Source organism: Ovis canadensis, chromosome 1 (genome assembly GCF_042477335.2).
Source record: "Ovis canadensis isolate MfBH-ARS-UI-01 breed Bighorn chromosome 1, ARS-UI_OviCan_v2, whole genome shotgun sequence".
In the NCBI taxonomy this organism is placed as follows: domain Eukaryota; kingdom Metazoa; phylum Chordata; class Mammalia; order Artiodactyla; family Bovidae; genus Ovis; species Ovis canadensis.
In genome coordinates this window covers 133074860-133090467 of record NC_091245.1, presented here as the reverse complement: position 1 = coordinate 133090467, position 15608 = coordinate 133074860, and the positions used below count along the sequence as shown (strand labels likewise).

Here is a 15608-nt window from a genome sequence, read left to right as displayed (position 1 = left end):
AGATTTTTATTTTTAATAGTAATAATTTAAAAAAAAACACATTTATCAACAGACAGCTGTTGCCTCCAAACATCCTCTAACAGTGTTACTGCGCATCATCCCTAGGAAACTGTCACTTGACAAGGAGGAAGATGAAAGGGCTGGTACCTCTTTGGCCACGGTGTGCCAGTGAAGGTGGGTTTCACAGACATCCATTCTCTCCTGGTGTAAGAATTTGCACTTGTCGGGAACAAGGAGGGCATCGCTCACAAACTCACCAACTGCAAACAAAGAAAACAGCTTCATATCATTCCGTCTGCATCCCAGGGATCTTATCCCGGTGATGGTATCAAGGAAAGACAGGCTAAAAGAACTTCAGAGAAGTTACGCTGCTTTTAGAATGATGAAGTAGTCAAACCAGGAAGAAGTATCTTTAGAATTTTGAGTCCTGCTTCCGTAAACAGCCAAGTTCCTTGTCACATTACCTTGATGGTTAAATACTTTCTATGTGTTTAAAGTGAAATTTTAATTTATTGAACATGAATCTCTGTGAATTAATCACACAAAAAGCTGCCACTTAATTGCAACTAGGGTTAAAAAATTACAGATTGACTTCGCCAAGGTGATCATTTGAGAAGAATCCAAATAAATAAAGAATCCAAATAAAAATATGTTTCTTGGACATATTAATCTGAAACTCACAGAAAAGTTAGCATTTTTTGACTTTCTAAATAAAGTCTATATATACACATATGTGTATTGTATGTTTATATACATAATACTAGAGAAGGAAATGGCAACCCACTCCAGTGTTCTTGCCTGGGAAATTCCATGGACAGAAGAGCCTGGTGGGCTACAGTTCATGGGGTCGCAAACAGTTGGATATGACTTAGCAACTAAAACAACAAACAGCAAACATAATACATTTGTGATCCCATGTACTATAGCCCACCAGGCTCCTCCGTCCATGGGATTCTCCAGGCAAGAATACTGGAGTGGGCTGCCATGCCCTCCTCCAAGGGATCTTCCCCACCTGGGAATGGACCCAAATCTCTTACATCTTCTGCATTGGCAAGTGGTTTCTTTACCACTAGTGCCACCTGGGAAGCCCATATACAGATAGTTTTCACAGAGTTTAATTCAATTAAATCATGAAAACTGTTCCTTAGACTTTTGCTATAGTTTTTTTTTAAATTGTATATCATGCAAATTATTTTAGTACTGCTGGTTCAGGTATAAAGATATTACCTGAAGTCCTATAAGAATTCACATTCTCATAAGTACTTTAAGTTGGATAATTACAACATAATGTGTAAGCTGTGGGCTTAAGTTTTATTTGTTTTGTTCACTACAGTATCCCCAATTTCATATAGATTCTGCACACAGTAGGCAATAAATGTCTTGATGAATGAAGAAATTAAATGCTATAATAGAGATAAAGTGATGGATCAACATAGTGAACACATCTTCTTGGGGATACTGGGAATGATCTAAAAGTAGAAATAACAGTAGAAATGAGTCTAAATGGACAAACAGGAACGGGCCGTGTAGGAATGAATGCAATGTTAAGACAGTATCTATCTGGTTTAACATTCTACTCCTAATCCATGGTCTAGTTCTAGCAAACATGACCATACTGGATGTATGGATGGACAGATGAATGGATACATGGCAGAAGGAAACCTTCTGTGCAAAGAAAGAAAAAAAGACAAAGCCTATCTGTAGAAGAGGCAGAAGTCCACTATAGCTGGAACGTAAGGTAGGTGGGGAAAAATGTCCAGAAATAAATAAAAGACTGGAGAAATATGGGGGACTCTAGTTTTAGAGTCTAAGGTTTTAAATCATTTTGGATGTAACACAGGCCACAAGACATTTTAAACAGTAATGACATGCTTGTTTGATTCCCAGATAAACTCTTTAATCAAGTGAAAGATGGACTACTGTCATAAGATGATGAGTAATCAAGGAGACCACCTAGTAAGGTACCATGATCCTTCACGCAAGACATGCAAGAACAGATTAAAACCAACTACAAACAAGCAAGGAATACAAGTTGTCCACACATCAGCAAAGACAAGAACCATTTTTTTACTTTCATAGTATGTTACATGAAATTTTATGAAATGATACATAACGAGATAAAGGTTCTAAGAAGGGGGAGAAAAAGCAACTTTTCAAACCCTTTAAACAAAAGGATTCCTTAAAACTATCTTTCTAAACATGCATTTAAATTTTAGTCTGTCTCTAGTTCAAACATGCACGATGCCTCATGAAATTTAAGTATTTATTTTAATAAATAATACTTAGGTAAAAGTCTAAGCAAATCACACGGGAGAAAGAGCCTTATCATTCCTCAGATCTCTGAAACAATTGATGGTGTCCACAGCATTGCATTGTGGGTCACAGAGAATGTAAGAATTATGAGACACGGTGCCCCCAAGGGCTTCATGTGGGTGGTACTTGGTGAGGAAGGGAACTTTTGAGTCCATGGAATGGCTGGCTTTCCATGTGCATCACTGCAATTCACCTCCACAACAGCTGTGTGATGGATCTCTAGAGTGGGACACAAGGGAGTGACTAACACTTTCCCAAAAACACATGTAATGCCACCCACCTTGAGAAGGCTATAACCAAGCCCCAGAGACAAACATCAAGATATAAATTATAAGGAAACAAATGATGTAATAATGCAAATGATGTCATATTTTTCTTTTGCTTTTACATAGAATACTATAAAACAAAACAACAAATAAAACAGACCAAAAAAAAAAAAAAAAAAAAAGATGAGTTGGGAGAATGGAAAACAAAAATAACCTCATCAAAAACCAACACATCTTTCTCGAAGTGGACTCTTCATGGTTTCTCAGGGCAGGCAATCAAACACAGCAAGAATACTTTATACCAGAAGCATCCTATTTTCAAGGCCACAGGAGGCCAGAATTTACAGTGGCCTGAAGATGCCTGACTGATTTGCCAGCTCTGAACTGTCAAGCCATACTACCAAACATATCTGGGCTTCCCTGGTGGCTCAGGTGATAAAGAATTTGCCTGCAATGCAAGAGACCAGGTTCAATCCCTGGGTTGGGGAGATCCCCTGGAGAAGGGAATGGCTATCCAACTCCAGTATTCTTGCCTGGAAAATCCCATGGACAGAGGAGGCTTGCAGGTTATAGTCCATGGGGTTGCAAAGAATTGGACATGACTGACCAACTCAATGGACATGGGTTTGGGTGGACTCTGGGAGTTGGTGACAGACAGGGAGGCCTGGAGTGCTGCAGTTCATGGGTTAGCAAAGAGTCAGTAACAACTGAGTGACTGAACTGAACTGAACTGAGCAACTAACACACACACACACACACACACACACACACACTACCATATTTACAAACATCAGAAATACTAAGCAATATTTTTTTATTTTTTTACAAGTAGTTAACTGGGAAGATTCAATGGCTGGGCCAAAGCTATTAAATCAATTCAAGAGACAATCAGGAGAAGATATCGGATACTCTCAATTTTGTACTGAAATAGTTTTTGTGGCATAAACTGGATAACAGTTGCCGAACGACAACCTGCCCTTTTTTACTTGACCTGAGGCCAATCTACTAAGGAGTAGATTTTAATGCAAAGTCAAAGTCACTGGAAGATACTAAAATCTAGTGTTCATCAAAAGGACATGTATGATTAATTTAATAAAAGGATATATGATTTATATTTTTTATTTGGAAAATGGCATTTCATTTCACTGTGTGAAGATGCCCTTAGGTTTCTAATATTGCACATAGTCAAGAAATATATGTCCCTCAAATGAGATTGCTTTTTTAAAGGATTAATATGGGCTATTTAATAGGCCCTCGGGACTACTGGCAAAATAGAAAACTCATTGTACTCTAATATTAAAATAAAATTCATCAAAGCCTGGATTTTACAATCTTGTTTATATTACTTTCAAAACTGATGGCACATACTAGAATGTTACACATTGGAAATGTTAAAGCAATTTAACCACACAAATCTGTTAAAATTTCTTTAATAAGGAATGAAAGAGAAGTGGTAAAAATATAACAAATCCTTTCTCGGAATCTGGTTTAGTTAAATACGGTTTACCTTTTCTCTCTTTTTAATTCTAAAAACATTATTCTTAAGAATCTATGATACAAAAAAACAAACAAACAAACAAACTACGATGCAACAGGGGATATGTGGAAACTTATAGTGGCCTGTAGTGGCCACTCAGTTTTGCTGAGAATGTAAAATTGCTCTAAAAATAGCTTTTCAATTAAAAAAAAAATCTGATAGTATATTCCTGTAGTTTCCACATAGAACTATGCACACTTTTATTTTTATCTTTTATGCTTTATTTACACATGTTTTTAAATTGGAGAATAATCACTTTATAATGTTGTGTTACTTTCTACTGCATAACAATGTGCATTAGCTCTATGTATACATATATCCCCTCCCTCATAAGTCTTCCTCCTACTGCTCCCTGCTACCCCCTACCCCGTCCCACACCTCTAGGTCATCACAGAGCACTAAGCTGAGTTCCCTGTTTTATACAACAGCTACCCATTTTTTTGTTACTGTTCAGTCACTAAGCCATATCTGACTTTTTGTGACGCTAGGGCAGAAAGTGAAGAAGAACTAAAGAGCCTCTTGATGAAAGTGAAAGAAGAGAGTGAAAAAGTTGGCTTAAAGCTCAACATTCAGAAAACTAAGATCATGGCATCCGGTCCCATCACTTCATGGCAGATAGATGGGGAAACAGTGGAAACAGTGGCTGACTATTTTTCTGGGCTCCAAAATCAATGCAGATGGTGATTGCTGCCATGAAATTAAAAGACGCTTACTCCTTGGAAGGAAAGTTATAACCAACCTAGACAGCATATTAAAAAGCAGAGACATTACTTTGTCAACAAAGGTCCATCTAGTCAAGGCTATGGTTTTTCCAGTAGTCATGTATGGATGTGAGAGTTGGGACTATAAAGAAAGCTGAGCACAGAAGAATTGATGCTTTGGAACTGTGGTGTTGGAGAAGACTCTTCAGAGTCCCCTGGACTGCAAGGAGATCCAACCAGTCCATCCTAAAGGAGATCAGTCCTGGGTGTTCACTGGAAGGTCTAATGTTAAAGCTGAAACTCCAATAGTTTGGCCACCTGATGCAAAGAGCTAATTTGAAAAGACCCTGATGCTGGGAAAGATTGAGGGCAGGAGGAGAAGGGGACGACAGAGGATGAGATGGTTGGATGGCATCACTGACATAATGGACATGGGTTTGGGTGGACTCCAGCAGTTGGTGATGGACAGGGAGGCCTGGCATGCTGTGGTTCATGGGGTTGCAAAGAGTCAGACACAACCGAGCAACTGAACTGAACTGAACTGAGGGACTGTAGCCTGCAAGGGTCCTCTGTCCATGGCATTTCCCAGGCAAGAATACTGGAGTGGATAGACATTTCCTTCTCCAGGGATCATTTCCTGAACCAGGGATTGAATTGGGTCTCCTGCACTGGCAGGCAGATTCTTTACCACTGACTCACCATGGAAACCCATCTGTTTAATACATAGTACTCTTAATTTTAAAACAAAATTTCTGTTTATTTGGTTTGATCCTCAGGTTAAAAAAAATGAACAGAATCCAAGTGAAAGAGACCACAATAAATTAAGTATTCTAATGAGAAATCATCTTTCTGCTAATGTTGAATTTTAGGAATTTGGCATCATTCAATCCTGGTAGTTTCCCCTAGTTGCTCAGAAGTGAAGAATTCAACTGCTAATGCAGGAGACATGGTTTGATCCTTGGGTCGGGAAGATTCCCTGGAGAAGGAAATGGCAGCCCACTCCAGTGTTACTGCCTGGGAAATCCCATGCACAGAGGAGCCTGGTGGGCTACAGTTCATAGAGTTGCAAAGAGTCAGACAGGAATCAGTGACTAAACAACAAAAACAATCCCATTAGTTAAATTCAATATACAACTGTGCATATTTACTGGTAATCACACAACCTGGTTTCTTGTTTTAAACATTTACAATTTATATTACACACACTCCAGTTGAAAAGGAATTTTCACAGCTAAGGAACAAGATCTCTGCTTGGCTTCTTTGCCAAAAAGTCTTGGCAAGGTAAACAACAGCACCGAATTCATTTGGGACTCTGCAGGCTCTTAGGTGGTCTTTGAGAGGACTGTCTTATTCAAATTACCTCATTTTGCAGATGAGAGGAAAAGAACCCAGGTCAAGTGGCTTGCCCACAGAGCCAGTTGGCAGTGCAACTGGCCTGAAAATCGACCTCTGGACTCCAATCCAAGTGTGGTTACTCAACTCCCTGTTTTTTCAAGTCTGGTTAAACTGGGTTACTTGGCCAATTCTCTTTGGCTTTTATAAAAGTGGATTCACTTTTAGACTATAAAATTATGTTGTGATCTACAATGTGGTCAATGGAACAATAAAACCAGACTGAAAGTAGCTAGCAAGTCATATAAGCAGTTAAAAATGCATTCCACTGCACAGAATGGAACACATGGTAAACACAAAAGAGAATGCATGACAAATAGAGCATAAAGTCATGACAGAATTCTCTCTCCCACGAGTCTCACATTAAGGCTGAAGCTGCTGCAGATGTTCCATGATGCTCTCAGGGACTAGGTTATTCCTATATTTCTGCACTAGGGATTCCCTGGTGGCTCAGTGATGAAGAATCCACCTCCAATGAAGAATCCACCTCCAATGCAGGAGACATAGGTTCTATCCCTGGGTTAGGAAGATCCCCTGGAGAAGGACATGGCAACCCACTCCAGTATTCTTGGCTGGAAAATTTCATGGACAGAGAAGCCTGGCGGGCTACAGTCCACCGGGCTGCAAAAGAGTTGGAGATGACTGAGTGACTCAACAACATCTTTCTGCTCTGCACTGCCATCCTTTGTGAGTTGGCTTTTCTCAACATGCTTTGTGATCACGAAATAGCCACAGGATATTAAGAGTTCATATTCAAGTTCCAGGCAGGAACAGGTCAAGGGATAAAGGTTTTCTATTTTTTTTTCCCCCTGTTAAAGCTTTGTTGTTTCCCTGGGAGGAACATCCACCCAGTATCCACATCCCATCCGCCAGAGCTATGTCATTTGGCCACATTGAACTGAGAGGGAATTTGCAAACAATAATTTTGGTCAAGCGCATTGTCTCCATGAATGAGGAAAATCTGGAATTCTTTTTGAAAGGAGGAATTAGGACAGAATATTAATCAGGCAAATACAGAGTCTCCCACAATATGAAATTTGAAGACAGGAATGTATTTTTGCTTCTTTATGTTCCTTTACAAAGGACAGATGATTCCAGGAAGACGATAGAGAGTAAAAGCACTACAACTAAAACCAAAAGGATATGGAGAAAAGGTGGGGAAGGGTGCTAGAGCAAAGAGCAGAATTTCTCAAAACCGAGTCTCCTAAATTTCTGAGTAGGAGTGGGACTGAACAGACTGAATGAAAGTTTCCAGAACCACATGTATGGTCTTCAAGCCAGACATTTCAAATGAATAAATTGTTTTTCTATGAATTCACAAAGATTAAATTGGTGTTGGCTAGAAACCTTTCAGGTCTTTGGATTTCTGCCCAAGGTGTAACCTCCCTTCCTTGTCTCTAAAGAGTTAAAGGAACGGGTGAGAGAGAATTCTAGCAATGGGATTCCTGAAAATTGGCAAAGCCTCAGATAAGATAAGCAAAAGGCAAAAGAAGTGAAAGCTACAAGTTTCTCCTAAACTCTATCTCTGACTTTTCAAATGAATGGAGCCAGGTCTGGCTTACATACACAAATGGCAGGTTGAGTGTAAGAGAGAAACAGTGTTTGACCCAGGTTCTGAATAACAATAGTCTTATAATCAGGAAAGCTTCCCAGGAGGCACAATGGTAAACAATCAGCCTGCCAATATAAGAGACACAGGAGAGGCAGGTTTGATCCCTGGGTCAGGAAGATCCCCTGGAGGAGGAAATGGAACCCACCCCAGTATTCTTGCCTGGAAAATCCTACACAGTCCATGGAATCACCAAAAGTCAGACACGACTGAGTAACTGAGCATGCAAGATGATGAAAAGACTGCAGAGGACACAGGTGAAAAAGACAGGAACAAAATAAACATTTGTTAGCTATTGTGCAGCTTTTTCAAAACCTCACAAAGGCATGAATTAATTCTGGTACTGCTCAGCCAGTGTACAATTGAAGAAATGTGTAAATAGAAGGTGGATGGTAGGGCCAGGCTTGTCCCTGTCAGTGAAGTTTGCAGATAAGCCAGGGGAGGAGCCAGAAAGATCCATGAAGTAACAGATCAGAGTTGGAGCCATAAGGATGAATACATATTTAGCTTAATATAGATACAGATAGATAGCTACAGAAATATTCATACAAGCTGGACACTATACAAATATAATGCCTCACTCTGAGAGATACCTAAAAGTAGATGTTCTAGTAGCAACAAGCACATCCAGTGCCCAGGTCTCTATTTTTAATATGATTCTGCAATAAAAGGAACTAGAGTCCCTTGGAAAAATAGAGGATTCCAGGATTAGGGGCTAAAACATATGAGTCTGGAACATCTTGTGGAGAAAACAATAAAAGAGGGTATTTCAAAATAAGCACAGGAGCCAAATGAATGAGCTCCCAAAGGCCAAAATTAGAACAACTTGAGCAATTACGTGTGTGTATGTGTGTATATATATATATAATTAATAAAGTAGTATTAGATTATAACACAAAATATAAAATGTCTATGAGTTACTAAAACTGAATAAATAAAATGGGTGGTAAAAGGCAAACCTGTGTAGAATTAAAAATCATCTATACCCTCAGGAGGTGAAGCAAAATTCTCTATTCCTTACTTCTGGGCTATGCCTAGTGACTTTCTTCTGAAGAGTTCAGTACACAATGAGGGGGAAAGAGTAGGTTTATAGCAGAGAAACCTGACAACCACTATCCCAGCCATATGATCAACGTCAACAGAAATAGTGACAGATCGTGTTGATCACAGGGGCTCTTGATATGATATGATGACAAAGGCAATCTATTTCTGTGGTCTTTCTCCCAGAAACCCATAACTCCAGGCGAAGCATAAAATTCCACCTAGAGCATCCTAAAAAAAACACCTGACCACTACTCCTCAAAATTGCCAAGGTCAACAGTGAGGAAAGTATGAGAGACTGTCAAGGAGTGTTGATTAGACATGGCAAGTAAATTTCACGTGGTGTGCTGCATGGGATCTTAGAACAGAGAAAGAATTTTAGGTAAAAACTAAGGACATAAATTTAAAAACGCTTGCTCCTTGGAAAAAAAATTTATGACCAACCTAAACAGCATATTAAAAAGCAGAGACATTACTTTGCCAACAAAGTTCCATCTAGTCAAAGCTATGATTTTTCCAGTAGTCATAGCTTTTTCCAGTAGTCATGTACGGATGTGAGAGTTGCACTATAAAGAAAGCTGAGCGCCGAAGAATTGATGCTTTTGAACTGTGGTGTTGGAGAAGACTCTTGAGAGTCCCTTGGACTGCAAGGAGGTCCAACCAGTCCATTCTAAAGGAGATCAGTCCTGCGTGTTCATTGGAAGGACTGATGCTGAAGCTGAAACTCCAATACTTTGGCCACCTCATGCAAAGCGCTGACTCATTGGAAAAGACCCTGATGCTAGGAAAGATTGAGGGCAGGAGAAGAAGGGGACAATAGAGGATGACATGGCTGGATGGCATCACCAACTTGATGGACGTGAGTTTGAGTGAACTCCGGGAGCTGGTGATGGACAGGGAGGCCTGGCGTGCTGCAATTCATGGGGTCGCAAAGAGTCGGACACGAATTAGCGACTGAACTGAACTGAAGGACATAAATGAAGGATGAATAAAAGGACAGACTGTATTAATAATAATGGATCAGAATTGGTTCATTAACTGTAAGAAATGTACCACTAGATATTAATACTGGATTGGCCAAAAAGTTTGTCCAGGTTTTTGTATGCTTTTATGAAAAACTGAATGAACTTTTTGGCCAACCCAATTAGGGCAGACTGGGTGAGGAGGGATATGGCAATCCCCTGGAATGTCCTCTCGATTTTTATTAACATTAAATAATATTAAAGTTTATTAAATCTAATAAAATAATACAAATGAATATAACTTTTACTAAATCTAATTAATTAACATTAAAATTAAAATTTATTAAATCTAAAACTTAGAGTAATGCCTACCTAAAAAAAATTTGAAGGTCCACATCAGATTTTGATAAGACATACCTATTCACTTCCATGTCAAGATTCTGACTTTCAACCACTGTGAAATTACTGTCAACTGAAAAGAACTTGTGTTAAAAAGACATTTACTTGGAGAAGGAAATGGCAACCCACTCCAGTATTCTTGCCTGCAGAATCTCACGGACAGGGGAGCTTGGGCGGGCTACAGTCATGGGGTTGCAAAGTGTCAGTTATGACTTAGTGGCTAAACTGCTAGGTATATATATATATATATATGTCTTATAGTAGGAAAAGTCTCTAAAAATTTTTCACCTTGCAAAACTGAATCTCTATATTCACTGAATGACACTCCTGCTTTTTCCTCTCCCCAGCCCCTGGCAACTACCATTTTCCTTTCTGCTAAAGAAAAAATATTTTTGAAAATACAAGATAATTTTAACTTTTTCATTTTTAAGCTTCATTTTCATATACTGGAGAGGGTGTGGAGAAAAGGTATGCTCTTGCACTGTTGCTGGGAATGTAAATTGATACAGCCACTATGGAAGACAGTATGGAGATTCCTTAAAATACTAGGAATAAAACCACCATATGACCCAGCAATCCCACTCCTAGGCATATACCCTGAGAAAACCAAAATTGAAAAAAACACATGTATAGCATTGTTCATTACAGCACTATTTACAATAACTAGAACATAGAAGCAACCTAGATGTCCATAGACAGATGAATAAAGAAGTTGTAATATATATATACTATGCAATATTACTCAGCCATAAAAAGGAACACATTTGAGTCAGTTTTGATGAAGTGGATGAACCTAGACACTATTATACAGAGTGAAGTGAGTCAGAAAAATAAAGATAAATATTGTATTCTAACATATATATGTGGAATCTAGAAAAATGGTACTGAAGAATGTATTTACAGGGCAGCAGTGGAGAAACAGACATATGGATATGGGAGAGGGCAGGAGAGGGTGAGATGCATGGAAAGAGTCACATGGAAACTTACATTACCATATGTAAAACAGATAGCCAGGGGAATTTGCTGTATGGCTCAAGAAAGTCAAAGGAGCTCGGTATCAACCTAGAGGGGTGGGGTCAGGAGGGAGATGGGAGGGAGGTTCAAAAGGGAGGGGATATATGTATACCTGTGGCTGATTCATGCTGGAGGTTTGACGGGAAACAACAAAATTCTGTAACAAAATTGTCCTTTGATAAAAAAATTAACGAATTTTAAAAGAGGATAAAAAAATAAATTCAAATTGTATATATTTTAATAAAATTGTATCTTAATATTTTAATTCTTTAGACATTACTTTTAATAGAACACAAATTATATGAAAAATCTTGACTGTAACATCTTAATTAATATCTTGACTTAACATCTTAATTTAGTGCAATGAAGGCAAAAGAAATTTTATGGAATATATTATTTTTTATGAAAATAAAAGATCTTTACTAACACGGGCTTCTCTTCTATGACATCTAAAATAACGAGACAAAGCTTAGTTTTAGATTTTCCTAGCAAATTTTCTGTTTCAATAATTTGTGCATGGGTGGCATTTAAATTCTTGTAAAAACTTTCAGAGTTTCTGAGTAATCACACATTTATAAATTATAAAGGAAATGCTTAAAAAATTTTTTTTGACCATTTTTAAAGTCTTTACTGAATTTGTTATAATATAACTTCATTTTATGTTTCGGGCTTTTTGACCAAGAGGCATATGAGAGCTTAGCTCCCTGACCAGGAATAGACCTTGCAGCTCCTGCACTGGAAGGTGAAGTCTTAACCACTGGGACCCCCAGAGAAGTCCCTATAAAGGAAATTCTTTGCTTTCCAAGTTTAACCTTGTCTTAGAAATGTAAAAGTCACTGATAAAATTCAATTCACATTTACAAATTAGAAATCTAAAGCCTCATGGGGTCTTTGCCTAGTTAAAAAGAGAATCAGCTTCAACTTTGGACCTTGACTATGGAACGCTCACTATTTCAGCAAAGTATTACAATATTCCATAGATTCTGAATCATGCCTTTCTCACCAAACCACTGAAGATTAGTTATGTGTTTTGCTCTGTCGCCTCTTTTTTATGGAGTTATTACTCATATTCTTGATTTTAGTAATAATGGATCTTATTACTCATATTTATAATTACCCCAACATCAAAGATACAGTTATGAAAATAATCTTTCCAGGTCAGGAGGGTTCCCAAACTCTAAGCTGGTTCAGAGTCACCTGGGATGCCTGATTAGACTGCAGATCCATCCTCTTCTGGCCCCAAGACCAGGACTGGATCCCTGTGCTTGGGATGCACGTGAAAACACACTTCCCCAGAGGGATTCAGATTCAGGCAGTTCATGGACCACACTTTGAGAGATGATTTGGAGCAGGGTTTCTCAAGCTTTAACATGCCCTTGAATCACCTGGGGATCTTGTTAAACTGCAGTTTCTGATTAAGTCCAGGTGGGGCTGATTCTGTTTTTATAACAAGTTCCCAAGTGACTGGATTCAGCTATTCCTTCAGGTAGCTTAGGTCTACTTAACAGAATCCATTATTACTAATCTTATTAAGGTGTTTTTTTTTTTAAAGGCACAGGTTATTGTATTATAGAACCCTTTTTGGAATAGCTTTTTCTTTTTAATGGAGGCAAAATACACATAACATACAATTTACCATTGTAACCATTTTTTAAGTGTACAGTTCAGCTACATTAAGTAGATTAACATTATTGTGAAACTAGTTTCCACAACTGTTTTCATGTTGCAAAACTGACACTTTATACCCATTAAGCAAGTCTTCAGTCCCCTCTCCCCCAATCCCCATGTCAGAGATGGATTCCTGTGCATTCTCTCAGCTCAGACTTCTGTTCTCTCAATTTCTTTAACCCAGTATAGCACAGTTTCTATCATTTCAACAATGTAATCAGTGCAAAAAGTTAATACTAAGACAGTCTACATTCACCACCAACCCTGCTACCAAGACTAACTCTTTGATATATGATGGGTATATTCCGCTTATAGCACACACGACGACTTTGAACTAGAATATCTCAAGCACTCAATAGCCACAGGTGGCTAGTGTCACCACTGCACTAGCTTAGCGTCAAGTTTTTGAAATCAAGGCTACCTTTCAAGGAATGATGAGTGGAATGGGGACAAGCTGAGGTTATAGGGGAGACTAACTCCAAAGAAACAGGTCTAAGCAGAAATAAACGCAAGACTGAATATACTGGGAAGACTATATGCACAGTTCTATATGCCATCACAATATCATATATTTAATCACTGAAAGTGAAGTGAAAGTGAAGTCGCTCAGTCGTGTCCGACTCTTTGCGACCCCATGAACAGTAGCCTGCACCAGGCTCCTCCGTCCATGGGATTTTCTAGGCAAGAGTACTGGAGTGGGTTGCCATTTCCTTCTCAGGGATATTAAATTTATTACTGTGGTTAACTCTATTTACCAGCAAACATCGCTTCTTCTCTTATTTCTCTTTTTGCACTTCTCATATTATAATTTGTACTCATGATCATGCAATTAATTCAAATGCAGAAATTTAAATAAGGTTTCTTTCATATCTACTCATCATTAGCCTCGTTCAGTCTTCTATATTTTTGAGAGATGATGTGAAAGGCGCATACTGAAGAGATAGCCTGTTAAATTCTCTATTTCATCTCTTGAAAATGCAAGTATCCTCACTGGCGGCTTCCTCCTAACACGTCTCTTTCTTTCTGACTTTCTAAAAAATTCCGTAACTGATGGGTTTTAAAGATGCAATTGATGGGGGTTATATCACGGAGCTTTTAAAAACCCACATAATTGACAACAAAATACCAACTGGGCTGATGCTTGAGGACACAAGAGAACCACCAGTGATCACCAAAACCTTAAATTATACAGAGAAGTAAAAACATACAGTGCGTTTTGTCCACACACCTTACTCAGAAACCTATGTGTGAGGCAGGCTATAATCAAAACAGGAAGAGGCATTTTCACAGATAACCTTCTCAACAAAGTTATGGACTATCATTATGAAGCCTCTGACTTGCCCTTCTTCCTGGCTCATCACCATCTGGCCTCACTTCAACGATCTCCAATAATTCTTTTTTCAAGGTCAGTAGCAACAAATGCATGAGTCTCTTTCTCGGCCCTCAGATCAGCTGTCTGTTCTCTGCCGTATCATTTGCTTCCTTAAGTTATGTCTTCTCAGGCAATACTTGTCCTCCCACTCTCTGTCTGAAGCTAGTCATTCTGTCCCTCTCATCGACTCCTCTCTGAACAACTGATTCCAGAGGAAGACTCTGTCCTCAGCTTTCTGCTTGGGCTTTCTCATATTTATCAGTCATGTCCAAGCATTCAACAGCTTCCACACCTCTCCATGGTGACCTTTCAGTTGCCAGTTCTATTCCTTTGCTGGACACCCACACGGAGAACATTGCTTTCAGCAACTGTACTAGATTAGAATCCAATACAATACCAACCGACCATCAGCTCCTGGAACTGTACAATACTGTATAAAGAACAATAAGCAATTCCTTATTGGGCCAAAATCTAACTTATGTGGAAGCAACATAAGGGAAGAGACCACCATTCAACTATTTTTTTTCCACATACAATTCATTTGCTGTTTTACAACTTATGGTTTCAAAGGCGAAAGCAAAAACTGTTAGTTGCTCAGTTGTGTCCTACTCTTTGAAACCCCATGGACGGTTGCCCGCCAGGCTCCTCTGTCCATGGAATTCTCCAGGCAAGAATGATGGAGTGAGTAGCCATTTGCTTCTCCAGGGGATCTTCCTGACTCAGGGATCGAATCTGGGTCTCCAGCATGGCAGGCAGATTCTTCACTGTCTGAGCCATCAGGGAAGCCCCATGATTCCAAAGGCTTTCGAATATCACATTTTCATAATTTGTTTGTTGGTATAATAAATAACTTTAGTAGTTCAAATCGAGAGAGAGAGAGAGAGAGAGCACAGATTCTGAGCTGTTGTGATGATACAATATCTAGCTCTTCTTTACAGCTGGAACTCAGCAATTTGTTTCCTCTAGTTCTGCGGGTATTAGAACATCTTCCTTGAATCTGGTACTTTGTGAGGTACCATGGTTTTTGATCTCTCACGGTCACCTTCCTGTGACTTCTGAGAGGCTCTCTTGGACTCCAATCTTTCCTGCTTGGCCATGACACGTTCCCTTTGTGGCCTGCTGTAAGGGATCTCACAGTCACCCTGTCCTTTCACCTTGTAAACCCTAGAGATGTGCTCACATTCACCACGGCTTCACTGTAGCTCTCAGGTGGTACCCTGCCGATCTTGATCAGGCTGGATAAGGCCTTTCTTATCCTTTCTTTGGAAGATGTCAGAGGACCCTGGGGGCCAACTTCTTCAAGGGGATGTTCTACCTCACCTGTTTCATCAACT

The 15608-nt window shown here is 39.1% G+C and overlaps 1 protein-coding gene across 6 annotated transcripts in view; it reads right to left on the bottom strand.

Moving 5' to 3' along the window:
• Positions 1 to 15608, bottom strand: part of APP (amyloid beta precursor protein) — a 313643-nt gene that overhangs the window by 182420 nt on the left and 115615 nt on the right. For all 6 annotated transcript variants that reach the window (XM_069549724.1, XM_069549735.1, XM_069549746.1 and 3 more), the window contains exon 4: positions 148 to 260. In XM_069549724.1, coding sequence (XP_069405825.1) covers positions 148 to 260 — 113 coding nt within the window. The remainder of the gene's footprint in view (positions 1 to 147; positions 261 to 15608) is intronic.